Below are 26394 nucleotides of genomic sequence, written 5' to 3' on the forward strand. Positions count from 1 at the left end.
GTCAATACAGAAGATAAGAGGGCCATACTGTTTTTCAAAGATTAAAAATCAGGAATTTACAAGAGAGTTCCAACCCTAAGGCAAAAGGGAAAATTAACAACAAGATGTTGTATAGGATGTGCTGCCTCTCACAAGCATCTTTAAACTGCTTAATGTCACCTTTTGTGAGGAATGAGCTAAGAAATCGCAATGCAAATTTACATGTTCAAATTTATCAAAAGAAAGTACTCACGGGACTTCAGATAAGAGCAAAACCTAGCATGCAAATACCAAAGTCATATTCTTTTCCACCAACAATTCATGTTGAACTCCCGAGATTCTTGATATGGTATGACATACTAATGCATCAATATAGTGCTCACGTTTTCCCCTTGGATCGATTAATTGACAATAACACTCAACCATGGACATGTACTATTTCTATTATTATTTTTTGAAATGGATGTGTATCAACCATCTAATTCCCAAAATTGACCAAAAATCTAATTTCTCTTCATCTCAATCTTTAGCAGAAAGCTATTCTATTAATCTAATGTCTTTTGCCCAGGATACTCTCTGCGGGGTCCCCCTCACGTCATCTCCCTGAGTGAGGCTCCCCTCCCTCCCTCCAGTTCCCCCTACCCCTAACCCCCTCTCTCCGCCGCCGGCGTGCACCACAGGGCCTTGCTCGCGTGGTGTTAGCGCGGCAGCCCTGACATTCCCCGCACGCGATGCCCCTGCTCGGGAGGTGGCGCCTGGCGGTGGTGCTCCTAGGTCGCCAACGGGTCCGGTAGCGGAGCGATGTCTCAGGTTGTGCAGCACCGAGTGGTGAGGTGGCAATGGCGTGGCTGATTGGCTGCCTATTTCGGAGGAAAAAAGACAATTGCTAGACCAGATAAGAATCTACTTACTGCTCACTCTCTTCCTCGAGTACTCCTCTTCTTCTCTCGTCTCTCTGCAATCAGTCAAGCTTGCCTGCCGACACCGCCGCCTGATGGCTCGACCCCCTTCATCACAAAACCTTATACTTGAAATGATATTGAGAGTACACCAAACTACACAGTAGGATTCCAAACTGAACCTTTATATCTAGCATATCATATCTATTCCATATTTCAAAATGCAGGAATACGCTGCAACTCTGCAGCAGACAACACCATGTATTTGTTCTGTTACGCTACATTGCCATTTACTCTTTACATGGCCTTCTGTTCATCAATAACTAAACCGTGCCCAAAAGAACTGGATTCCTTTTAATTCACAATATGGCAATCCCATGTAAAGCTTGCATTACTGAGATAAAAAGGAAAGCGGTTGACCTCCTTAATTAATTAGTAGGACCTTGATCCGGCGCTTAGAAGCTTGCATACTGTGATAAAAATAAAGTCAATGAGCCTGTTGTATGCACAAGAAGCAAGCAAACAACCAACTTAATTAATTATTAGGACATCCATCGGTAATTATGGTTCAAAGTAAAAACAACTCTTGAACCATTTGTTATTAATCGGAGGAACCTGGTTCAATGATCAACCTTGTAAAACCTGACATACTGTTACATATAAGAAAACCATGGGAAACAACATGATCGAAAATATTCATAGATGAGGCCCAATATAGAAAACTAAAGGTGACAAAAAATATGGCAATGGAAAATGCTCTCTAAACTGAACTAAATAACCCCCACCAATTCTGATCCATGAACATTTTGCCAAAGAACCAATTCATGCCATAATATTATGCACCTACAAATTGTGTCTTCCTCTTCCTCTATCACCTGGAGGAAGTAGATAGTGATCCTTATTAAAAAAATACCATAATATATCAAGAAATAAACATGAATAAATATACGTAAACATAAGGTACGTTAACACAATCATAAAATGAAAGGCATGGTTCTTCATTTATTTTCCATCTGCTTTGCTCCTCGTGTCTTCTTCGTCTATTGCCTCACCCCTATCCGTTGTTGTTGTGTCATCACGTTCCTCAGTACTGAGGGAACAAAACACAAACAAGTAATCTGAGAAGAGTATTTTTTAGAGAGGCATGCGGGCATTGACATATCAGGGAAAACGTCAATGACTAAACATTCCTATCAGGATTGCTAGCTTTACTCTTGGAATGTTGGAAGTGGGTGTTGAATGAAATATATATACCGTCTCATAAACTTCTTCACTTTTTGTTCAAGGATTTACCTTCATTAGCTACTGAATTCAGATTCAAACCAACCTACCCAAAGCCACCAACACATAAATGAGGCAACATAGCCTAAATCACTATATTCAACTCGGGGTGATGATTCAAACTGCATCTACTCATTCGAGACAGTTGGATTCCAAGTTTCTAACCACCAAAAAGAAGCAATGAAAACTCACCGAGGAAACGATTGAGGAAGAGATCGAGCCCGAGCCCGTGACACGAAGCAGCCCTAGCCGCCAGGTGTCGTTCCTTCCGCCTCCCCATCATGCACAACCATGTAAGCAAGCTGCACAGAGGAGTCGGCTCCGGGGCCTCCGCGTCTCCTCCCAGCTCCAACAGCGTGCCGCTAGTATCTCCCGTAGCAGCTCCGGCGGCGTCCGTTTCCGTCGGGAACCTCCACATCAGCGCCTAGCTTGAGCAGCAAACGCACATCCACCACACGGGCGTCCCCGCCACGACGCACGCAATAACGTCGATGGTGCACTTCTTGTCGCCTACATCCTCCGAACCAGGCGAGTGCACACATGCACCCCTCGGACCACCCTACCACAAACTGGATCGTCGTGTGCCCGACACTCCCGCCCATCCTCCACATCAGACTGCTTGGCATGAAATATCTGCATTCGTGAATATATCCATGGCCACAATGTGTTTGTGGGACATAATCGAATTCTCCAAATTAGTGGATCGAGCACCAGACCCGACAACTGACAAAATTCGTTGGCATCAGTGGATCATTGTGTTTGTCCGCCGAATCGCTGATGCTGCGGTGGCGCATGCTTCCCTAGTCCACCCAAATCACGGACGCCGTGCACAGTGCCCTTGCGCTCGCGACGCCCACTGCACCGCCTCCGGCGCCGTGGGTGTGCTCACGCCGCTGATGCCCGTGGGTCGTCGTTGCGTACAGGGAAGTTGCCCTTCCCATTCCAGGATTACAAAGAGCGATTTCTGGTTCGACTAGGTACAGGCAGAAAATATGATTTCACTATGAGAAGATTGATGGTATGGGATTTGCATCTACTTTTGTCAGGCCTTGGCATCAAGGGAAGAAAAATATTGCGTTCCAATTTTTACATGAGAGATGTGCCCTGAATTAACTCAAACTATGGTAGGTGGGGATTGCATGCCGATTTTTTCTGTCTTCTAAGGAAAGAGGAGGGACAACCGAAGTAAGGAATAAAATCGTTGGGGGTTGATATGATCGATCGATGGGACGGGTTGTGAACGAACGGACGAACGACTTACGGACTGCTCCATTAGGAGTAGAGATCACTCGCGTCCCCTTCTCCAATTCTCTCCGCCGCCACTATGCTGCCTCGTCCTCCCACTATACTTCTATCCTCCTGAAGCCCAGCACATGGTCGTCGGCGGCGCCGCCGCTCGTGTCGTTCTTCCCCCAGTGCATCCCGCGGCCACCTGCAGGACGATGCCTCGCCATCTTCCATCAGCCAGCGTTGTGGGCCGTGGTTCTGGACCGGTCGCAGGTCGCTGCCGAGGAGCAGAGGAGGACCACGGGGGGAGAAGGAGCAAAGGAGGACGTGTCACACCCTAGTGGGATTCTGAGATGGGAATCGAACTAATTTCAGTGGATCTTGCGGAGAAGCAAAGGGGAAAGTAGCCCCGCTAGGGTTTGTATTACTATGGGAGGTAAGATTGTATCATAGTGATAGTTCACAGAATAATCGCATGACCATTACAGACGGGGCCGCATAGCTTTATAGCCAGCCGGCAACGGGTGACAGCTACAGGAATGGAAAAAGGAAATGCTACAGTTACAGTGGTAACGGTACATTGAATCGGCGAGCCTCGCGAGCCGTTAGATAGATCGATCGTGGACGTCCGTTAACTGAATGCTGGACACTTGTAACTGAATATGCTGGCCTGACAATGCCTCCCACCAAAAACGAACTTGTCCTCATGGAGATGAGCGATTGAACCAACGGTCGATGGTCGCCTTGAAGAATGCAGGAAATGTTTTCTTCATGAATGGCACATCTTCCCAAGAAGCTTCGTCAGGTGGCAAGTTTTCCCATTGAACTAGCCATTGAACCACCGGCAAATTGTTGCGTGGAACCTGACGTGTTTCCAAGACCCACACTGGCTCAGTCTGAATCATACCATCTTCTCGTACCAGCGGCAAATCAGAACAGGGTACTGCCTTCGGTCTAACATGCTTTTTGAGCTGGCTAACATGTTAGACTGGATGAATGCTGGTGCTGTCAGGTAGAAGTAGTTTGTAAGCCACGCGCCCCACCTTTGCTGTGATGCGAAACGGCCCATAGTACTTGCTTTGCAGTTTGATGTGTGTACGCAACCCAAATGCATTGAGCCGATAGGGCTGCATTTTAAGGTACACCATGTCACCAACTTCCAAAACTCTTTCAGTACGCTTGCGATCAGCGTATTTCTTCATGCGGGCTTGAGCAGCAGACAAGTTTGTCTTGATATGTTGGAGCAGCGCATGTCTGTTGTTGAAGAATTGTTGAGCATCTTCTGCCATATTATCAGGTAGGATGTGTTCACAAATGTTGGGCGGAGGAAATCCATAAGCAGCTTCAAATGGGGTCTTCTTGAGAGAAGAATGATATGACGTGTTATACCAATATTCAGCCATAGACAAGTGTTTGGCCCATTGCTTGGGTTTGGTAGAAGTGAGGCAGCGCAGATAGTTCTCGATGCACTGGTTGACGCGCTCCGTTTGGCCGTCCGATTCAAGATGATATGCTGAGCTGTAGCGCAAGTCTGTTCCCATTCCTTTGAAGATATCTTGCCACATTTGACTGGTGAAGATAGGGTCCCGATCAGACACTATTGCCAGTGGAGGGCCGTGCAACTTCAACACATTATCCACAAAGACCTGAGCAAATGTGTGAACTGTGAATGGGTGTGAAAGGGGAATAAAGTGGGCAAATTTGGACAGTCTATCCACCACAACCATAATGACATCTTTTCCATTGGATTTGGGCAAGCCCTCGATGAAATCCATGCTCAGATGAGTCCAGACCATATCAGGGATTTGCAGTGGGTCAAGATAGCCTGGGTATGAGCAATTTTCCCCTTTGTTTTTCTGACAAACAGGGCATGCAGCTACAAATTGATCCACATCCTGTTTAAGGCCTGGCCAATAGAAAATCTGTTTGATGCGATGATAAGTTGCTTTCATGCCCGAATGGCCCCCTAATGCAGAAACATGGAGTGCAGTAAGTAGCTTGTCCCTGAGTACTTGATCTTTACCCACATAAATCTTCCCTTTGTGCCTTATGACCCCTGAATGCAGAGTGTTCTGATGGAAGGTGTGATCAGGAGCCAACAGTAGTTTTTCCATGAGTGATTGGCAAGTACTGTCATTAGTGTATGAAGCTTCTACTGCTGATATCCACTGGGGAGTGACCAATGACATGGCCATAAGGGTGTTCTTCCTGGAAAGAGCATCAGCAACAACATTTTCTTTCCCTTTCTTGTACTGCAGAGTGAAATTGAACTCTAGCAACTTAAGCATTAACTTGTGTTGAATTCCAGTGGTGACTTTCTGGTCAGTCATATACTGCAAGCTCTGGTGATCTGTCTTGATTATGAGGTCATTGCCCAGGAAGTAATGTCTCCACCTCTTTAAGGCAGCAATGATTGCAAGTGCTTCCTTTTCATAAGTTGACAGTGCAGCATTGGTAGGGCATAGAGTGGAACTGAAATAAGCTAGAGGCTACCTTGCTGCATCATTACTGCTCCCAATCCTACTCCAGAAGCATTTGTTTCCAATGTAAAGGGTTCAGAGAAGTTAGGTACGGCAAGGACTGGAGCACTGACCATTGCTTGTTTTAAATCCTGAAATGCCTGGGTTTGGGTTTGTGTCCATTGGAAACTGTCTTTCCTCAGAACATCATGCAGTGGCCTGGCAATGGTTCCAAAAATTTTGACAAATCTTCTGTAATAGCCACATAAACCCAGAAATCCTCGAAGTTGTGTTGGAGTAGTAGGTAATGGCCAGTCAGCAATTGCTGCTACCTTGGCTGAATCAATGGAAACACCCTCTCCAGTGATGATGTGGCCCAAATACTCAACTTGTTGCACTCCAAACACACACTTTGACATTTTTGCAAAGAGTTGATGTTCCTTGAGTAACTGCAACACTATTTGCAAGTGGGCTATGTGTTCAGTAAGTGACTTACTGAAGATTAATATGTCGTGAAAGAAAACCAAGACAAACTTTCTAAGATAAGGGCCAAAGATGTTGTTCATTAGTGCTTGAAACGTCCCAGGTGCATTAGCAAGGCCAAAGGGCATTACCAGAAACTCATAGTGGCCAAAATATGTTCTAAAAGTTGTCTTTGGTATATCTTCTTCACTCATTCTGACCTGGTGATAGCCTGATCTCAGGTCTAACTTGGTGAAGTAAGTTGCTCCATGCAGTTCATCAAGTAAGTCCTCAATGACAGGAATAGGGAACTTATTCTTGATAGTAGCAGCATTCAACTTTCTGTAATCAATGCACATTCGCCAAGTGCCATCCTTTTTCATAACTAGTATTGCTGGAGAGGAGTAAGGGCTTTCACTAGCTCTAATAATTTTATCCCTGAGCATGCCATCAATCTGCCTTTCTAACTCATTTCTCTGCATATGAGGCACTCTATAGGGCCTAGAGTTAGGTGGTTTTTCCTTTTCCTTCAATGGGATTTTATGGTCATGTGACCTCTTGGGGGAAAGACCTTTGGGCTCTTGGAAAACTTCAGGAAATTGTTGTATCACTTCCTCTACAGGTGGAGGAATTGTGTTGTTGGCAGGTTTTTTCATTGTGGTGTCCCTTATGAGGTGTAGGACATAACCAGGTGCTCCTGCTGCCATGAGCTTATCCACTTCTGCAGCTTCAATTGGTGTGGCTTCTGCTATGGTGTCACAAGCTTTAATGGTGACCGGTGTGAACTTGTTCTGCATAACAGTGATTTGTCTGGGGTTGTAGTGGAAGGAGACAGGATTGTGGTTAGCCATCCAATCACTTCCAAGTACCATATCATGACCAGGGAGGTCAAGCACTCTGAACTGTTGTTCAAATTTGGTATTGCCTGCTATAAAAGTGGTTGTGGGTACAAAAGCACCAGACCACAATGTGCCCCCACCTGCAACTATTACAGCTCTGGAAGTGTCCTTGAGGATAGTGCAGTTTGTAGATAATGCAAACTTAAGGCTGATGAATGTGGAATTGCTCCCTGAGTCTACAAGTGCAATTCCTTGCTTTCCTCCAATCTGCACTAAAATTGAGATAGTGTTGACATTATCTGATTGCATTGCCTGAGCCGAAATGGTCATACATTTTTCTTCAGTTTGTGGTTGCTCCTCAAGTTCAGTTTCTTCCAGTACTTCCTGCTCTGTGGGTTGTTCAGTTGGTTCTTCACCTATAAGGACATTCAGGACAGGTGCAAGTTTACACTTGTGACCATGGAACCATATATCTCCACATCTCCAGCACTTGCCTGGCTCTCTAGCCCTTTGATTCACTGCAACTTGTTTGGGTTCAGTTGGTTTTTCAGGAAGAGGAGTTGGTGTTTTCTGATAGTTGCTTGAGCTTTTGCCATTGCCTGCATATGAGCTGTAAGATTTCTTCTCAGGTAGTGCCCTTTCTAGATCCACGGCTAACCAGTAAGCTTCAGTGAGTGAAGCAGGCCGTAATGGATGCACTTGAAACTTGATGTGGGAACGAAGACCATTGACATAGCATCGTATAAACCAGCTTTCATCCATTATTGGGTTTTCTGCCTGTACTTCTGCCATAAGCTCCTCAAACTGATCTGTGTATTCAGAAACAGTGAGAGTGCTCTGTTTCAAGCTAGTGAATTTCTTTGTCAGGTCATATGAACTTGCTGATGAAAACCTGCGTAGTATTTCTTCACAGAATTAAGACCAAGTTAATTGCTTTTTCAGTATGCCTGAGCGACGTAACCATACATCAGCTTTTCCCACTATGTACAGTTGAGCAAGGCTGACTTTGTACTCTGCCGGTGCCCCTGCCATCTGAAAGTATTTATCGCACTGACAGATCCATCCTGCTGGATTTTCACCATCAAATCGTGGGAAATCCATGCGAGGGCCTTTGGTGATGCTCTTAAGGAATTGTGTTCTCATCTCCTGTTCATACTGTTTGGGAAATTCATCCCAACCCTGGCGCACCCTGGCAGCCCGAAAATTGTTGAAAGTGGGTGTACGAGCAGTTTTGTAAGCTGCTGTAGGAGTTGCATTACCAGAAGGAGCGTCTATGGTTGCAGCCGTACCAAACCCTGGAGGAACAGAGGGCCGAGGAACCTGAATTGGTGCGAGGTTAGGGGGTATTTGTGCCGCCAACTGACGAGTCTTGGCCTGTTCAAGTGCAAGGCGTTTGCGCAAATCTTCAGTCAGTGGTCTGTCCTCAGGTGCACTTGCCTCATTGTTTGGGATCTGTTGCTCAGAAACTGGTTGGCCTGGTTGTGCGGATGTAGATGCATCTGAGAGTGTCATGGATTTGAGCACGTCTGCCATAGCTGCAAGCTGTGTATTCAGAGACGAAACAGCTTTTTGGACTCCATCCAGCACCGACACCATGGTATCCTGCTTGAGGCCAATGCCGTGCACATCCTTGCGGAGATCGTCGACTTCTCCACGCAGCTCTGCAGTTTCGTCACGGTGCTGCAGAAATTCGCCCTTCATTGCCAGGAGTTCGGCGACGTCCGACTCATCAAGACTAGCCTTGCCTTTCCCCATCGTGACTGAGTGATTCAGAAGGGAATTTTACCCCCAGGACTTGCCTAGGAACCAGATCTGAACACTCCGCCCTGCCGCCGCCCACGGAAACGCCACCGGAACAGCACCACACGCCGCCGACCTAGGATTTTACAGAGTGAGCGATTTGCTCAAACAACCAGTCAGGCTCGACGCGCTGCCGACGAATGAGTCTACCGCCGCCTGCGCCACCTACACCGCCGCCAATGCCACAGATACCGTTACCGTCGACGAAAGAGGGAGGGAAGGGTGGGAAATCACCGTCGCCGCTCCGATCTGCTGCATCGCCAAGGAGAACCTACGCTCATGATACCAATTGTCACACCCTAGCGGAATTCTGAGATGGGAATCGAACTAATTTCAGTGGATCTTGCGGAGAAGCAAAGGGGAAAGTAGCCCCGCTAGGGTTTGTATTACTATGGGAGGTAAGATTGTATCATAATGATAGTTCACAGAATAATCGCATGACCATTACAGACGGGGCCGCATAGCTTTATAGCCAGCCGGCAACGGGTGACAGCTACAGGAACAGAAAAAGGAAATGCTACAGTTACAGTGGTAACGGTACAGTGAATCGGCGAGCCTCGCGAGCCGTTAGATAGATCGATCGTGGCCGTCCGTTAACTGAATGCTGGACACTTGTAACTGAATATGCTGGCCTGACAGGACGGCACTGGGGGAAGAAGCAGCGAGACCGGAGGCCCAGACAGCGCTCGTGTCCTGTGTCGGACGCTGCTCGTCGGCCCTCGTCGTGGTCCTCAATCTAGGTTGCCCATCTCTATCTCGCCATCTTCTTCCTTCGAATTTTACCTTAGTTTTTTGATGATCTAATTTCAATCGTTGGTTTACTATTTCTCTAAGCATGATGTATGAAGATATGAGACAGAAAAGAACAGGAAGAATTTAGACGAAGAATTGGGTCATGGGGAACAAGGTGAATTCTCTTTCTCCCTCTGTCTCCCCCACGTTTGTTCCTACAGTTTGATTTTGATGTTATGGTTGATTCTATCCCTTCTTAGATTAAACTTCTCTGAACCATCTAAATCCCATTTGTTCAATGACTCTGAGTTTGCCACTCCTTGTCTCATATCCTGATTGCTTCAACGGAGTTTATTTCCTCGGTTAGTTGTTGGGTCATCTATGTCATTGACTATCAAGGTTATGTTACTTCCCACTCCCTTTTTTGGTTTCTTCCTGTTGGAAGTGATGTGGCCTGAATCTTTCTTTGTCACCCTTTGGATATGTGTTCTTATGAAAGTTAGCGATTGGAGTTTCTCTGTTATGTCAGTACATGTTGCTGCTTTCAGGTTGTTTAATTATTTTATACGGAACACGTTGGCGTTATATGGAGAAGAGGCATATATATGATTCTTTGCGTATTTGCAGTGCCGTGACTGCAGAGGTATCCTTCTCTCTGTTCCAAATCTGATTCTTTGTGTCTCGGGTTTGCATATGCTTGCGATTACCTACTCTGTTTGAATGCCATATGTATATGCATTGGTAGAGGTAAAAAATAAATCCAGAGAAGATAAAAAGGAAAGGACAGAGGATGCCCAGGAAAATGATGCTTAGATGTACAGTTGCAGGTTAGCTATTGCGAAAATTGCTTGTTCCTCTCCTATTTAGTGAAATATGTATGGGCTCATTTATGTACGGTGGTTAGGACCAGCAACTTGATTAGTTGTAGTCTACTTTAACTGACACATCTTTAAACTAAACTGAACAAATCCATTTTAGTTCTTCTATTTCTGAACTTATGTTTCTATGGTTTCATGGGTTCGGTTTGTGTTGCACATTTATGTGTCAACGACGACTATCAAACAAGAAAATTGATCGCCAGCTATAGCCTACGCCTGACCTCTGTCATGGAAAATCTTAGAGCAGAAAGTGATAGGCTTATTTTTCAGTTAGAAAGATATGTATACTGTAGCATCATATATTCAGGTAATCCCTTGTATTTTTCTTGCCAGGTTCATGTTTTATACATCTTGTATACACCCACATAAACTAAAGTTTGTAGTGTCAGCAGTAAACAGGGGCACAACTAAGTAATATGGGTAGAAAAGTAAGAGCTTATGAAAAGAATAGTATCTCTATTGCAGATGTGTGAGAGCACCCCCATTATCATGCAAATAGTACCAGGTTCAGAGCCTTGATTATGGCGGCTATAAACACAAAATAATCCATCTAATTGGATTTAGTATAAAAACCACATTCCGGCGGAAATTACTCCAATTAGAATTCTAGCTGCAGCATATATCTAATTTGTCCCAGATTGAAAATCTCAATTTTTAATCTCTGAAATACAGCACGCACTTGTCCGTGTTGTTGCTCTGTACAGGACTTGCTTGTATGCATTCCTAAATAGTGTACAGGTGGGAGCTAAACTGAAGCTTGCTGGTTGTGACGTGTCAGCCATAAACTTGTATTATGACCATTGTTTATCCGGTGAGTGCATAAAATTCAGTACCACAATTTAGGATTACAGTTGACCCTTTTTGTAGAGAAACATGGGTACTTTAGTGGCATATATATTCAGATTTAGGCCTTTTTGCCATAGCAGGCTGTAGCAAAGGCTAAATCATGCTCAATAAAGCCTATGTACAGATACATGTTACTTACATCCACACATGTGCCTTTGGTTGTAGCTGAGCAAGTTTAAATATATAATTCTCCGAAAGTATACAATTTCCTTTACTCCTAACCTCATACTCCCTCCGTTCCTAAATACTTGTCTTTCTAGGCATTTCAACAAGTGACTACATACGGAGCAAAATGAGTGAATCTACACTCTAAAATATGTCTACATACATCCGTATGTAGTAGTCATTTGAAATGTCTAGAAAGACAAATATTTAGGAACGGAGGGAGTAGAACATTTCTGAACCTAGCCTATGTATATACGTATATAAGTGTTTCCTTACATATCTGATTGAATTTTTAAATCATAGACGAGTTAATATTTAAGAAATAATACAAACTCTTAGGTGTGGCCACTAGCATTCTGTCATTTATTTATGAACCTAGCCTTCTGTCATTTATTATGGACGAGTTAATATTTAAGAAATAATACAAACTCTTAGGTGTGGCCACTAGCAATGCAGTTTCATCTAAAGTGGTAAATGGTGCCTTTGTATTCAAATTAAATAGTTCCTGATAATGAAGAAACCGAAGCAACTTGGTTTATCTATGTTCCTTTTTTTAATCTTCGTAGATGGAATGCGTTCCTACAAGAATAACACATGTTTGATTTTAGCAGGCTCAAAAACAGAGGCTGTTCCGTCTTCTCCTAATCCAGACAAGCTGGCCCCTCTTCATTGGTGCCCGTAGTAAATTCAAATTTGGTAGTGACACTGCATGCCTAAAACTCTCCTGTAGGTTGGTTCATTGATTTAGATTGATATAATTGTCCAAGAAGCCAATTAATTGATTTGGAATCTATATATTGTGGTGCATTATCTAAGCTTGCACTGTTAGTGTCGTTTAAAAATATCTCTTGCTTTTAAAATAGTATTAGTAAAATGGCTAAAGTGCACATGAGAGTCTAAATCAGTTTAAATCATAACAGTCTCATGTTTTCTTCAAAGAATTTTGTGGTTGCATAAATAAATCGCGAGGAAGATTTGGATGTAAGCACCCATCTTTCATGAGATAGACCTAAGTTGTACATTTGAATTCTTCTCTGTTTATACTCTGCCAAGTTATCTCAAGCATATGATTTTACTTTGGTACAGGTTGATTATATTACTGGATGCATATGCATAAATCAGAGGATAAGCAGCGGAAGGACAAGTTGTATTTTTCGAGATGTTCTCTTCTTCTTTATTTTACATGTTAAAGCATGGACCTTCTTGCTCAGGTTTCAGATTTCTCAATCCATACTTCCATGCAAAACATAATTTTGTTCGCACGAGCTCACATTTTGGTAGTTGCAAAACATAAACCATGACACTTTCAGGTTTTAGATTTTGTATACTGAACCATGATGCTAGGCTGAATAATTTACTATCTTTTGTTCGCACGAGCTCACATTTTGGTAGTTGCAAAACATAAACCGTGATGCTTTCTTGCCGCTGTTGTAGTCTCTAATTAATGGCATTGTGAGAGACTGTAGTTAATTTAAGTTTCTTCTGTTTAAATAAAACAGGCGTTGGTAACTGCATAAGTTTAACCATGATGCTTTATTTTTTTAGGGAAAAACCATAATGCTTTCTTGCTGCTGCTGTAGTCTCTATGGGATTCTAAGATAATTTAGTTAAGCTAATCTCATCGGTTTGCACTCAAAAATCACAGGAGCCATACAGAAAAAAGTAGGGTACTATTAGAAATTGGCCGTGTGATGTTCATATTCAGAGAATAGCACATCTGTTGATTAAACTGAAAATGTATATGGTGCATTTCGTTTCTGCTCATCCTGATCTAACCAAACTGATCCCATAGATTTGAGATTGTCGTGCCTATCAGGTTTGGACATGTTCTTATTTGTACTAAATCACTAAACTAAACTGTATAAATAAAATAGCCCCCCTCCTTTCCAACAACTTATTTTATTTTTAGAGTGAGCAACGACATGTTATCATACTCTGTTCCTTGTGAGCAGTACTTCAGTTTAGATTGACGTATACTCTTTGGTATATAGCATTTTTGCCTACCTCTTGCCTATTTCACATCGAATAGATGATTTCAATGTTTTAAATAGCGGGCTATTGCCAAATAGCGGCGGACCTCAAAATCAGCTATAGCGGAGCTATAGCGGGCTATTTGTACATAGGACCGTTTAGCGGCACCCTAGTGAAAAGGCTATATAGCGGGCTATAGCGGAGCTATAGCGGGCTATTTAAAATATTGGATGATTTGCTTTGGAGAGGGATTAGATAAGGCCTATGAGTCCTAAGTAAGCGTGATAAGCATGTCCTGCACTTCTATTTACTATTAAGCACCAACTGAATTTCTGAAATGGTGTTTCAGGAATGATACAATCAATCCAACTGTTACCTTTGGGGTGCTTTTTGGATGGACTAATCTGAAGATGTTGGCTAGCTTGCACCGCCATCATATAATCTAGAAGCAAGGGCAAGGATTATAGGGAAAATAAAGGTAATGCTCCCAGTATATTTTACTTTTTGGCGAAGTTTTGGTGCTTGTACAAGAAAGTAACACCATCATTATAGCTACTGCTTTTTTATCCCAGGCAATTCGCCAACCGGAGGAAATGCCAACCAATACATTTTTGTACTTCCTCTGTTACAGAGGTAATGTAAAATTACTACTACTTTTCGAAAGCTTTTTTTGTTGCATGTTCCCTTTCTTAATCATCTATTTGTTCAAATGTACATACATGAGCTTATAATCCTTAGTGCACAATGCATCTCACCATACTATTGTTTTCCTGAAAATTTATACTCACATAGTTCCATTTTTTGTATGGGTGATCTTCTGTTGCCCTGATTTGGTGTTCATATAGCATGGGACATTATAGTCATTTTATTTTCTCTTCGTTCATGCACTAATGCATAAATCTTTTGGTATTGCCCTTATTATTAATCTAGAGCTATGCAATGACAACCATGGCTTTAGTGTTCAGGTGAGTTCCATTTATAGAATGACGAACCCTTGGCATCTTATCTAAATTCTTTGATCCTAGATATTATGTATGCCCAGTTAAGTACCTTATACAAGTACCTTAATTAGCCTCTTCTGACTATTAACTATTTGAACTGTTCTATTAGGACTCAGACTTTCAAAGTTATTAGGATCTGGACATGTTTTTACCTTAGTTTGTACAGTTTTGCATTCTTTTGGCTTCAGGCTGCTGCTGCGCATAAAGTATAGTTAACTCAGACGATGCATGAAAAAAACTGCAGATCTAGCATAGTTTTTGAATTCAGATTTTGTAACTAATTATGTGATGCCCTTATGTTAAAATGCTTATTTGTTCTCCGACTATGCTCAGTTCGTTCAGGCCTTAGGGACGCTTTCCATCACTGTCCATCAACAAGTTCAACTCCGACAACGGTTCACCGATAATGTCGGCCGGTGCACCACGTCAGCAACGTCGACGGCCTGACAGGCCATTTTCCAACTGGGCCTATTGTAAATGACGAGACCATGAGTTTCTCCTTTTGGAGTTTACTTCTACGAGTGCTCACTCCCTGCATCTTGTTCTGTTTTTTGTTCTATTTTTCAGAAAATGAAGATATACTTTGCCGTTCCACTAATCTCGGCAAAAGAGTAGATTATGGTGCCCCTCGTGCTACAGTGGAATTGAATCACAAAAAATTCTATAGATTCATCAAACAATGAAGGAGGTTAGTTTTTACCTGAGGGGCAACGGCGGCCACCGTGGTCTTGCTGGAGCCTCGCTTGCAGTCGAAAGTCATCAGCTTCAGGGAGTGCTAGCACAGCCAAAATAGACGCCACCTTCGACGGGGAGCAACAGCAACAACTGCGAGGATTTGGCTCGCCGATACGAGCAACGGCGGCGACATACCCGCTTCCGCAACTCCGAGCTGCTGGTCCACCGAGATGCACATGGAGCCGGCGAGCCGTTGTGCCTCCAAGCTGCCGGGCCACCGAGATGCAGATGTAGCCGCAGCGCCTCTGAGCTGCAGCGAGAGCCGCTCCGCTGCCAAGCTGTAGAGTGAGCTGCCGTGAAGATGGAGCCGTGCTTTCTCTCCAGTACGAGTACAGTGGGGAGAGGGGAACGAATCCAATGAAACTGGTCGATGGAACCAAGACCAACAGTCTTCCGGAACCGACATATGAGAAACTAGATCGCGTTTTAATGGATACCGACTGGGAATCTAATTTTCATGGTGTCTGTTCGTGCTCTACCTCGTATTGAGGCTATATCAGACCACGCACCCATTCTCTTAACTACTGGTTTGCCACGACCACAACATAGACGCAAGTTCAAATTTGAACTTGGGTGGTTGCTTTGGGGTGGCTTCCAAGATATGGTCAAGGAGGTGTGGGAGAAACCAGTGGTCGGGCATACCCCAATTCACAGATGGAATAACAAAATGCGTGCATTACGCAAATTCCTTGGTGGTTGGGCTAGGCATACGGTGCGTATCCTCAAAAAGGAGAAGCTTCGTCTTTCATCTATCATTGACGAGTTAGAAGCTTTGGCAGAGGTTAGACATTTATCTGAGCATGAAATCAAGATCAAGAGTCATTCGAATGCACAGAGAGCTAGCATGCTGCGTGAAGAGGAACTCAAATGGTACCAGCATTCCAACTCTCAGTTTATCCTGAAAGGTGATTCGAATACTAGATATTTCCATGGAGTCGTCAATGGTAGACACCGGAAGAAAATTATTCATTCCCTACAACAGGACGAGGGCACGATTGAGGGGCATGAGCAACTTAAATCCTACATCACTAATTATTATAAAAATCTGTTCGGAGCCCCAGAGGAAGAAAACTTCTCGATGGATGAGTCCCGAACAGATGACATCCCCCAGGTCTCTAATGAGGAAAATGGACTTCTAACAGCCCCGTACACCGAGGAGGAAGTTAGAAATGCAGTTTTCTTAATGGAGCACAACAAAGCCCCAGGTCCGGATGGTTTTCCCGCTGAGTTCTATCAGAACTTCTGGGAAGTCATCAAACCGGATCTCCTACTTTTGTTTAGTGACCTACATGCTGGCCAACTAGAATTGTTTTGCTTAAACTTCGATGAGATTATTTTATTACCTAAGGTTAATGAGGCTGAAAGGATACAACAATATAGACCTATTTGCCTTCTTAATGTTAGTTTCAAAATATTTACGAAGGTTGCGACGATCAGGCTAAATACGGTTGCTGAACACGTGGTTCGTCCTTCACAGACTGCTTTTATGCAAGGGAGACACATCCTAGATGGAGTTGTTATCCTTCATAAAACAATTCATGAATTACATCAAAAAAAGTTGAATGGAGTGGTACTCAAATTAGACTTTGAAAAAGCTTATGACGAAGTCAAATGGCCATTTCTTCATAAGACTCTCAGAATGAAAGGATTTTCTGCAGAGTGGTGCACTATGATCCATAACTTCGTTTCTGGAGGTAGTGTTGCCATTAAGGTCAATGATGACATTGGACACTATTTCCAAACGAAAAAGGGGTTGCGACAAGGTGACTCCATATCGCCCATGCTATTCAATATAGTGGCGGATATGCTAGCGGTCATGATTGAGCGTGCCAAGGTTGATGGCCAAATTGATGGGGTAGTAAATCATCTAGCTGATGGTGGTCTCTCTATACTTCAATATGCCAACGATACGATTCTCTTCATGGATCATGACCTCGAGAAAGCGAGAAATTTGAAATTAATTTTATCCGCATTCGAGCAACTCTCAGGTCTTAAGATCAATTTTCACAAAAGTGAATTGTTTTGTTTTGGCGAGGCTCAAGGCGACTCCCACCTATACGCCAAACTATTCGAATGCGGGTTGGGCTAGTTTCCGATCACATATTTGGGGATACCGATACATTATCGGAGACTCACAAATGCTGAATGGAAATACGTCGAGGAAAGACTGCAAAAAAGACTTAGCAGTTGGAAAGGTAAACTGTTGTCTTTAGGTGGAAGATTGGTCCTCATAAATTCAGTACTAAGTAACATGGTACTATATATGATTTCCTTCTTTCAATTGCCGAAAGTAGTTTTACATAGATTGGATTATTTCCGATCAAGATTCTTTTGGCAAGGAGATAGCGAGAAAAAGAAATATCGATTGGTTAAATGGAGTGTGGTTTGCCGTCCCAAAGACCAAGGCGGGTTGGGCATTCATGACCTTGAGGTTAAGAATAGGGTCCTCCTCGGCAAATGGTTGTTTAAATTAATGACGGGAGATGGTGTATGGCAAACCCTCCTGAGAAGGAAATATGTGGGTTCCAAAGCGGTATCTCAAGTATACTGGAAGCCTGGGGATTCTCACTTTTGGGCAGGTCTGATGGCTACGAAAAAATATTTCTTCTCCTATGGATCCTTCTCAATTAAGGACGGCTCGGAAATTAGATTCTGGGAGGACAAGTGGCTAGGAAATGCCACACTCCGAGAACAATATCTGGCTCTATACAACATTGTGCGTCATAAGGGTGATACTATCACCACGGTAATGGAATCATTTCCGCCAAATGTGACGTTCAGAAGAGATTTAATTGGACCCAGACTTCAATCATGGTATATCCTGCTCCAGCGGTTGTCCACGATGCATTTGTCACATGGGTCTGATGTATTTCGATGGAACCTACATGGGAATGGACAATTCTCAGTGGAGTCTATGTATAGAGCGTTAATCCAGTCTGATGTGCCAGTTGATAATAATAAGAAAATCTGGAAGATGAAGATACCTCTAAAGAATAAAATCTTTGCATGGTATCTTCGTCGCAGAGTCATTTTTACTAAAGATAACCTTATAAAGAGGAATTGGCATGGAAGCCCGCAATGTGTCTTTTGTCACGATGATGAGACAATAAAATATTTATTCTTCCAATGCAAATTGGCTCGTTCTATATGGTCAGTCATCCAAATAGCTTCTGGCTTGTATCCTCCTTGTAGTGTTGCTAATGTATTTGGCAACTGGTTACATGGGATAGATTACAGGTTCAGAACTATTCTTAGGATGGGAGCGCTTGCCGTTATTTGGTCGCTTTGGCTATGTAGAAATGATAAGGTGTTTAACGATAAAAGTACTTCTCTGATGCAGGTTATCTACAGGTGTGCCGGGACTCTTCGTTTATGGTCCTCTCTACAACGTGTTGTGAATCGAGGCCTGTTTACGGAGGTGTGTACACGATTGGAGGATACGACGAGGGATACTTTTACCCAACATGGGTGGCAACATGATCTTAGGATTGGCCCACCTCCGCTTTAGGTGTTATACATACTCTGTTTCTTTGTATTTCGCCTTCTTAATTTTCGTTTGTATGAGAGAACTTATTTGACTGTGTGCATCATAGTTATGCAGAGGCCGGGTGTAATATTTAAAGCTTTTAAGTAATAAAGCGCCCCTTTTCGAAAAAACCACGTGGTGACTCTATGCTATATGCGCCACACGTGTGTATACGTGTCCAGAATGTGTGGTTCTTTGTCACAGTGTCACAATTGTAATTTTATCTTGGTGCTAATTTGTAGCACTTTTATGATTTGTATTGTTTTGTCTGATTTATTCCAACTACTATTCTTAGAATATAAGGGCATATACAGCCACAAGTATCAAAATCTGACTCCAACCGCCTGTGAACGCGCTGCTCGTCCGTGAACTTACAAGGTTTATCGCCGCCACAAACCCCACCGTCACTCCCTACCGATCTAGGGTTAGCGCGGTGCTCACGGGAAGCTCCACCGCCTCACCATCTCTCTCCCATCGCCACCATCACCCTCTCCACGATGGCCTCCGGCTCGAGTTTATCAACCGCTAGAGAAGGTAGGTTTATCGGATGATCTAGCCTACCCCGATCCAGAGGACCTAACATTTATCACTATCACTTGCTTGCTGCATGCAGTATCGTAAGTTGTGCTTTGGCAGCAACAATACTTTAAAATATTGTTTCTTTGTCTATTGCTCTGCTCATTGCAGGTATGCAAGCTCTGCTTTCTGAAATTCTTGATGAAAGAAAATATTTTTGTTTGCTCTATCAAGAATATTAGCTCAAATAAGTCCAAATGTATGCCAACTGAAAATGCTTTCTTTGTCTATTGCTCTGCTCATTGCAGGTATGCAAGCTCTGCTTTCTGAAATTCTTGATGTAAAAAAAATATTTTTGTTTGCTCTATCAAGAATATTAGCTCAAATAAGTCCAAATGTATGCCAACTGAAAATGCTCTTATGCGTTTATTTCTATATGTTCCATTCTGTATCTATATATTACAATGCACACTCTTCCAATACTTTGTTTGCGCTCGCCCTTTGCGCACGGATCATCTAGTAGAATAGAAAACCTAAAGAACCAGCCAGTGTTAGGTAGAAGGGTGATCGTGTCAAATATGTAATCGTGTTAACCCATGAATTATTGTTACACGTCCTGTGTTACTCTGCGAGATTGCACCATCTCAGCCAAAATTGCCTTAACTTGGTACCCCTTTTCTCTCTTTCTGTATGTACATGACACCTTTGCTCGGATCATCAGAGTTAGACCACTTGGACGTGGTAGAAGGGTGGATCACCTACACTGCTGCTTCCTGAAGTTTCTTCCGGACAACATCTTGTTGAGCATGACCCTGAGCCTTCTTGACCCAGCGCCGGGCTTGATGGCCCCCTTCCTGCTGGGTTCCCAGGGGTTGGAGCACAGCCCCACCTCCCCCTCGGAGCACCACCCGCCGTAGCTGAAGAACTGCCCGCCGTGCCTAGCAACAGAGGCAGAGGCGGCGTGATCACCGTGATCGTCGTCGCGGGACGGCGGTCGGCGCTTGAGGATCTCCCGGTCGATCCTGTCGAGCACGAGGTCGGCGTCCCTGAACTTGCGGGCGAAGGCGGCGCTGCTGAGCACCATCCGGCGGTAGTCCTTGGGGCCGAGGTAGAGCGGGTGCTGTTTGGGCGGGGTGTCCCACCGGATGAAATGCAGGTCGCTGTTGACGGTGGCGTTCCGGAACTCGCGGGAGTTGCAGGCCACCGTCTGGAAGTAGAACTCCGGCGAGGAGACGAGGTTGGCGTGGTAGAGCAGCAGCGTCCGCGCCAGGTTGTCCCACCCCATCACGCAGTACTCCGCGAAGCGCCGCGACAGCATGGTCCACGCCGACCCTGCACACGCACACGCACATGCGTGCGTCCATCAATCACAAGATGTTTTTTATACAGTACTAGAATTTGATTTGACACTGAAATCTTTTGGTTTTCGTGCTGCCCGCACGGATGTCGGCATATATACTGGAGTACCTGCCGTTTCTTGGAAGCAATCGACGAACAAAGCAAAAGGTACTGCAGCATTTGCTTCGCCAGCACATTCGCGGCTTGCTGTGCGGCCTGAATTGTCTACCAAGAGCACACAAAATAGCATTGGAAACAAACCATCTTCGCTGATTCAGATCTGTCTGCAAATGCACGCAGCACACAAGCTCCTGCTCGATCCCGTTGACCAGATAGATAAGTTTTTTTTAGGGATAAATATATTTTTCGTCCTCGAACTCTTCCGAGAGTTTAGAAATCATCCCTCTACTCAAAACCGGATAGTTTTCGTCCCTCAACTATCAAAACCGGATAGTTTTCGTCCCTCACGCCGCTTCGGGCAGTTTTAGTACGTCATGAACAGTAAACCGGCAAACATTCGAAAAAATAGCAAAAAAACCAAAAAAATCTGAAAAATTGTGGGATCAAAGTTCCTCGGATGCCCAAGGTGCGTACAAATTTTCATATTGTTTGGACATTCCAGGTGCTCATGACAAAGAAAAAATTATAAATATGTACGTCAGTGAACAGTAAATTAAACAAAATAGCAAAAAAAATATGAATTTTTTTGGCATCAAAGATGCTTGGGTGTGCATATTTTCGTGCTGAAATGACATAGGAGGAGCTCTAGCAAAAAAAATAGTGCACTTTTTCAAAGTTTATTTCCTAGTCAATGTTTTTTTGCCACTGAGCTCCCACAATGTCCAAACACCACGAAATTTTGCAGGCACATTGAGCACCCGAGCATCTTGTATGTCAACAATTTTCATATTTTTTGAATTTTTTTGAAAATTTACTGTTCATTGACGTACATATTTATGGTTTTTCCTTTGTCACGAGCTCCTGGAATGTCTAAATAGCACAAAAAATTTCACGCACCTTGCGCACCCGAGGAACTTTGATCCCACAAATTTTCAGATTTTTTTGACTTTTTTTGCTTTTTCTAAAAAATACTGTTCATCGGTTTACTGTTCATGCGGACGGGAACCACCGAAATGGCGTGAGGGACGAAAACTATCCAGTTTTGATAGTTAAGGGACGAAAATTATCCGATTTTAAGTTGAGGGACGATTTCTAAACTCTCGAAAAAATTCGAGGACGAAAAATATACTTATCCCTTCTTTTTATGCCAATTTTGTCCGTCCATATTAGTACACTAGGTCAGTAGCACGAGATGTCTAGCACTCGTGACATCTCGTGCTAGTAGCATTTGCTTAGACGACCAATTGAAGTCTCGGAGCCAACAACCAGGCGGTACATGCCAGCAACGGCATCGCCGTCACATGGACACCTCAAAATAATGGTACGGGCCCGTACCTATCATCAAGCATTGACTAAAAATGTTATGCTTATCGGTAGCCAGCACAACACGCGTACTACTAATAGGAATAGCAGTACTTCTGCAGCATTTCATTCTTGCAGGTCTGCGAAATGGTAGGCCAACTCCAGCGCGCAACCTCATTTGGAGGTTCGTTTTGTTTGGATTTTATCCGTTTTAGGTAGCGCAATGGGATCATGTCCAGACCTGTCCTAGCGACGCGTAAGTCGCCTCGTCCTAGCGACGCGTGTCCCGCGTGACGTGGACCTGGCAACCTTATCCTCTCCGCGTGCCCCTCGGCTCCCTCATCTCCTACCTCTGCAGAAGCAAATCCCCATCTCTTTCTCCGGACGAAGGATAAGCAAGCCGCCACCGGCCACTGGCCCGTCGTCGCGGCAGCTACCGCTGCATGAGCCAACCCAACCTGCTGCTGTAGGCACCACCAGCTGCCATCACCGCTCCACCTGCTTCTTCTCTTTTTTCTAGGCGCGGCCAGTCCAACCACAGCAGCGCTGCGACCCCACGATCTCGCCGTCGACCAGTGACGCTGCAACGCGAATCGGCGGGGAGTTGCAGTGCAGCAAGCGACATGTGACCCGTGGAGCCGGAGCCGTCGGCGCTGCCTTGGACCAAGCCGGGCTGCAATGGAGCTTCATCGGAGCCGTCGGCGCTGCGGTGGAGCTCCGGCAGGGCTGCAATGGAGCTCGACCGGAGTTGCAATGAAGCTTCGCCGGAGCCGTCGGCGCTACCTTGGACCATGCCGGGCTGCAATGGAGCTCCGCCGGAGTTGCAATGGAGCTTCGCCGGAGCCGTCGACGCTGCCTTGGACCACGCGCGGGCTGCAGTGGAGCTCCGCCGGAGTTGCAATGGAGTTTTGCCGGAGCCGTCAGCGCTGCGGTGGAGCTCAGGCAGGGTTGCAATGCAGCTTCGCCGGAGCCGTCAGAGCTGCGTTGGAGCTCCGCCAGGGCTGCATTGGAGCTTGGCCGGAGTTGCAATGGAGCTTCGCCGGCGTGTCGGTGCTGCGTCGGAGCTCTGCTGGGGCCACAATGGAGCTCGCCGAAATCAATCCGTGGTGCTGCGTTGGAGCTGCGCTGGGACTGCAAGTCTGCAATTGTGCTGCGTTGACTCGCTGTTACCGTGGCGTCGTTGTAATTCAACGGCCACCAGTGCACCGATCGAACGGCTAAATAGCCGGATGATTTCTCTAAGAAATCATCCGGCTTATTTGTAGCAGTCCCCTTAAAATAAACCACACCATAGTTCAGGCCAGCGGCTCTAGTTCACGCCGGCAACAGAGCCAACGGCCTACACGTCCTTGTCGGCAACACAGCTAGCGGCCGGCAACAGAGCCAACCTACAAAATGAATAGTTTTGTCGCCGGCAACACAGCCAGCTCCCAAAATAAATAGGTTCCTCACCAGCACACAGCCAGCAGCCGGCACCCATGCCAGCCTTCAAAAAGAACGGCCACGACCGATCAAACGACCTAGTTCAGACCGTCGGCGTCGAACATCTCGCTCTGTCTGGCCGATCTCCTCCAACGTGCATTCTGACCGCGGCTTCCTTGGACCCTTGGCCGCCTTCTTCTTCACCTTTCCGGGCGGGTCGACGGTCAGACCGCCCGAATTCGGCGGGGCGTCGGCCATGGACGTGGGAGGGTAATAGGCGGGACGTGGGAGGGTTTTAGGAGAAATGACGTGAAATGGGAGGCCGGGTTGGTGCTTTGTGCCACCGACGGACGGGCCAAGGAAGGACAAGCACGTGCGTCCCGCCCGTCCGCGCGTTGTCCGTTTCACCCTAAAAGTGGCCCAAATTTAGGTCGGGATGGGTCAAAAGCAGACAGAAAATGACAAAAGTCTGTTTGCGTTCGCTCGCCGGTACATTGCCCCAAACGGACGCACTCGGACAGGACGGGGTCACGCGCTGGAGTTGGCCTTAGGTGCTGAGATCATAGGGCAAAGGCGGAATGGAATGGAATGTTACCGGTGAAGAGCTTGAAGGCGGTGGGGAGTCCCCGGCGGTTGGTGGTGATGTTGGGCGACGGGCGGAGGAGCTCCGACCGGTCGGCCTCGTACACCCATGCCAGCCTTCAAAAAGAACGGCCACGACCGATCAAACGACCTAGTTCAGACCGTCGGCGTCGAACATCTCGCTCTGTCTGGCCGATCTCCTCCAACGTGCATTCTGACCGCGGCTTCCTTGGACCCTTGGCCGCCTTCTTCTTCACCTTTCCGGGCGGGTCGACGGTCAGACCGCCCGAATTCGGCGGGGCGTCGGCCATGGACGTGGGAGGGTAATAGGCGGGACGTGGGAGGGTTTTAGGAGAAATGACGTGAAATGGGAGGCCGGGTTGGTGCTTTGTGCCACCGACGGACGGGCCAAGGAAGGACAAGCACGTGCGTCCCGCCCGTCCGCGCGTTGTCCGTTTCACCCTAAAAGTGGCCCAAATTTAGGTCGGGATGGGTCAAAAGCAGACAGAAAATGACAAAAGTCTGTTTGCGTTCGCTCGCCGGTACATTGCCCCAAACGGACGCACTCGGACAGGACGGGGTCACGCGCTGGAGTTGGCCTTAGGTGCTGAGATCATAGGGCAAAGGCGGAATGGAATGGAATGTTACCGGTGAAGAGCTTGAAGGCGGTGGGGAGTCCCCGGCGGTTGGTGGTGATGTTGGGCGACGGGCGGAGGAGCTCCGACCGGTCGGCCTCGTACAGCGCCGTGTCCAGGATCACCGGCCGCGCCCGCTTCTTTCTGCAGAGCTACCGCGTTTCAAATTCGACTCAATACTCTGTTAAACCCAACCATCCCCGTCCATCCATCTCCACGAAACGGATTAATTAACCCCCCCCCCCCCCCCCCCCCCCCGGTTAGTAGTAAGTTCTTACATCTTCCAGCCCAAGTGGCTGGTGTGCTGTATGAAGTTGAGATCCCTCGGCAGCCGCGAGAAGGCCTCCATCAAATCTGCAAATCACCAGCACAAAGCAAAATCCAAACTCAGAATTCACACATACTAGCATAGGAGTAGTAGCATAATCGCAGTCGCAGCCGACGTGGTGCGGATACGGACCGTCCTGGGTGACGAGCGGATAGTCGGAGGCGCTGAGGTTGACGAACCAGTCCCAGCGGCGGCCGACGCGGAGGAGCACCGCCATCGCGTGGAGAGTGGTGGACAGCATGGTCGGTCCGCGGTAGGTGACGAGGTTGGGCTTCCCCACGATCCACACGTTCCCCACGCGCCCGTACACGGGCTGCCCGGACACCAGCTCAGCCAGTCGGCGGTGCTCCTCGGCGGGGGCCTCGCGGTCCAGGTGCAGCAGGTAACTGTTGGCCGGGTGGTACAGCGCCGCCAGCAGCCTCGCCGCTCGCTCCGCGTCCCCCGTCGACGCAGAGATGAGGTACGCGAACGACACCGGGTAGTAGCCGCCGTCCTTGGCCGCCGCGAGGAACGGCCACTCCTTGGCGGAGGATGGGCCGAGCCTGCCGCTGGTGAGCAGGACCGAGGGGAGAAAGAGGATGGAGACGACGAGGAGCGCCGTGAAGACGGCGGAGATGGCCACCTCCCTGCCGCCGCTCATCGCCAGCCCCCGAATCCTCATCGACGCGCACGCATCTACTATGAATTCCTCCTCCGCCTGCGTCTTGCTTCTACCAATCTCGCGATGTTTCTTTCTTCTTGAGTGAAAGTGAAGTAATGACAGAGGACGCTCTTCTCTCTCTTCCCCCTGAGATCTACTTGTTCCTGTTACGGGGAAAAGGTGAACAGTGACCGTCGGGAGGCAGCGCGAGCTTGGTGTTGGTGTTGGAGTTGGAGGGGAGGAAGTGGCTCGTGGTTGGTCTGAGAGAGCCTGGGGATCTGGTTGGAGGGGAGGTCGTTGTCGGCAAGGTGACACCACGCTGCGAGAGTGGTCAGTGTGACCGGGCAGGAGCTTTTTTTAGCATTAGTACAGACACAAACGCTCATATACACGTGCATACATTTATTCGTATGAACGCACACATGCACACTTTATTTTTATGAGCTCCTCCGAAAGACTAAGCCGGTATATCATCTTGAGATTTACGAAGTCACCATATGAGCCTTGGTCCGCTGCTGCCACGACTACTCTTACTCTGTCTATTTGTTTATTCGGTTTATTTTTTTTATTTTTTTTGGTTTCAACGTGTTGATATTTGGTTTCAACGTGTTGATATAGTTTAGGAACTAAGAGCAACTCCAACGCACTCGGGTACACGCTTTGTCGGCTTTTTATTCGTTTGGGTGTATTCTTATGATTTGGGTCGACAGT

General features: G+C 46.1%; 2 protein-coding genes and 1 long non-coding RNA gene across 8 annotated transcripts; 1 reads left to right on the plus strand and 2 right to left on the minus strand.

Moving 5' to 3' along the window:
* Positions 1-1511: 1511 nt before the first annotated feature.
* Positions 1512-8901, minus strand: LOC123180089 (uncharacterized). Its single transcript, XM_044592080.1, has 3 exons — positions 8135-8901; positions 2352-8038; positions 1512-1968 (listed from the first exon to the last, which is right to left on the minus strand). The coding sequence occupies exons 1-2, from the start codon at positions 8899-8901 to the stop codon at positions 5869-5871; spliced, it is 2937 nt and encodes a 978-aa protein (XP_044448015.1). The 3' UTR covers positions 1512-1968; positions 2352-5868.
* A 3011-nt stretch (positions 8902-11912) lies between these two features.
* LOC123043569 (uncharacterized) lies at positions 11913-16593 on the plus strand. Of its 2 annotated transcripts, XR_006419342.1 has the most exons (5): positions 11913-12263; positions 12654-12778; positions 13888-14016; positions 14111-14171; positions 14873-16593. It is a non-coding gene; the product is annotated as an uncharacterized lncRNA (long non-coding RNA). The 2 variants fall into 2 exon arrangements; XR_006419341.1 differs by having other exon boundaries at positions 11916-12778.
* Positions 16594-19714: 3121 nt separating this feature from the next.
* LOC123043576 (beta-glucuronosyltransferase GlcAT14A) lies at positions 19715-25969 on the minus strand. Of its 5 annotated transcripts, XM_044466078.1 has the most exons (6): positions 25176-25969; positions 24994-25069; positions 24814-24859; positions 24094-24178; positions 20784-20879; positions 19715-20648 (listed from the first exon to the last, which is right to left on the minus strand). In XM_044466078.1, exons 1-6 carry the CDS (start codon positions 25702-25704, stop codon positions 20071-20073), a joined length of 1410 nt encoding a protein of 469 aa, XP_044322013.1. In that variant the 5' UTR covers positions 25705-25969; the 3' UTR covers positions 19715-20070. The 5 variants fall into 5 exon arrangements, with proteins under 5 accessions (XP_044322013.1, XP_044322005.1, XP_044322026.1 ...); XM_044466070.1 differs by lacking the exon at positions 24094-24178 and having other exon boundaries at positions 24729-24859; positions 25176-25967; XM_044466091.1 differs by lacking the exon at positions 20784-20879 and having other exon boundaries at positions 25176-25966.
* Positions 25970-26394: the final 425 nt, after the last annotated feature.

The sequence above is a fragment of the Triticum aestivum genome, chromosome 1A (assembly GCF_018294505.1).
Source record: "Triticum aestivum cultivar Chinese Spring chromosome 1A, IWGSC CS RefSeq v2.1, whole genome shotgun sequence".
In the NCBI taxonomy this organism is placed as follows: domain Eukaryota; kingdom Viridiplantae; phylum Streptophyta; class Magnoliopsida; order Poales; family Poaceae; genus Triticum; species Triticum aestivum.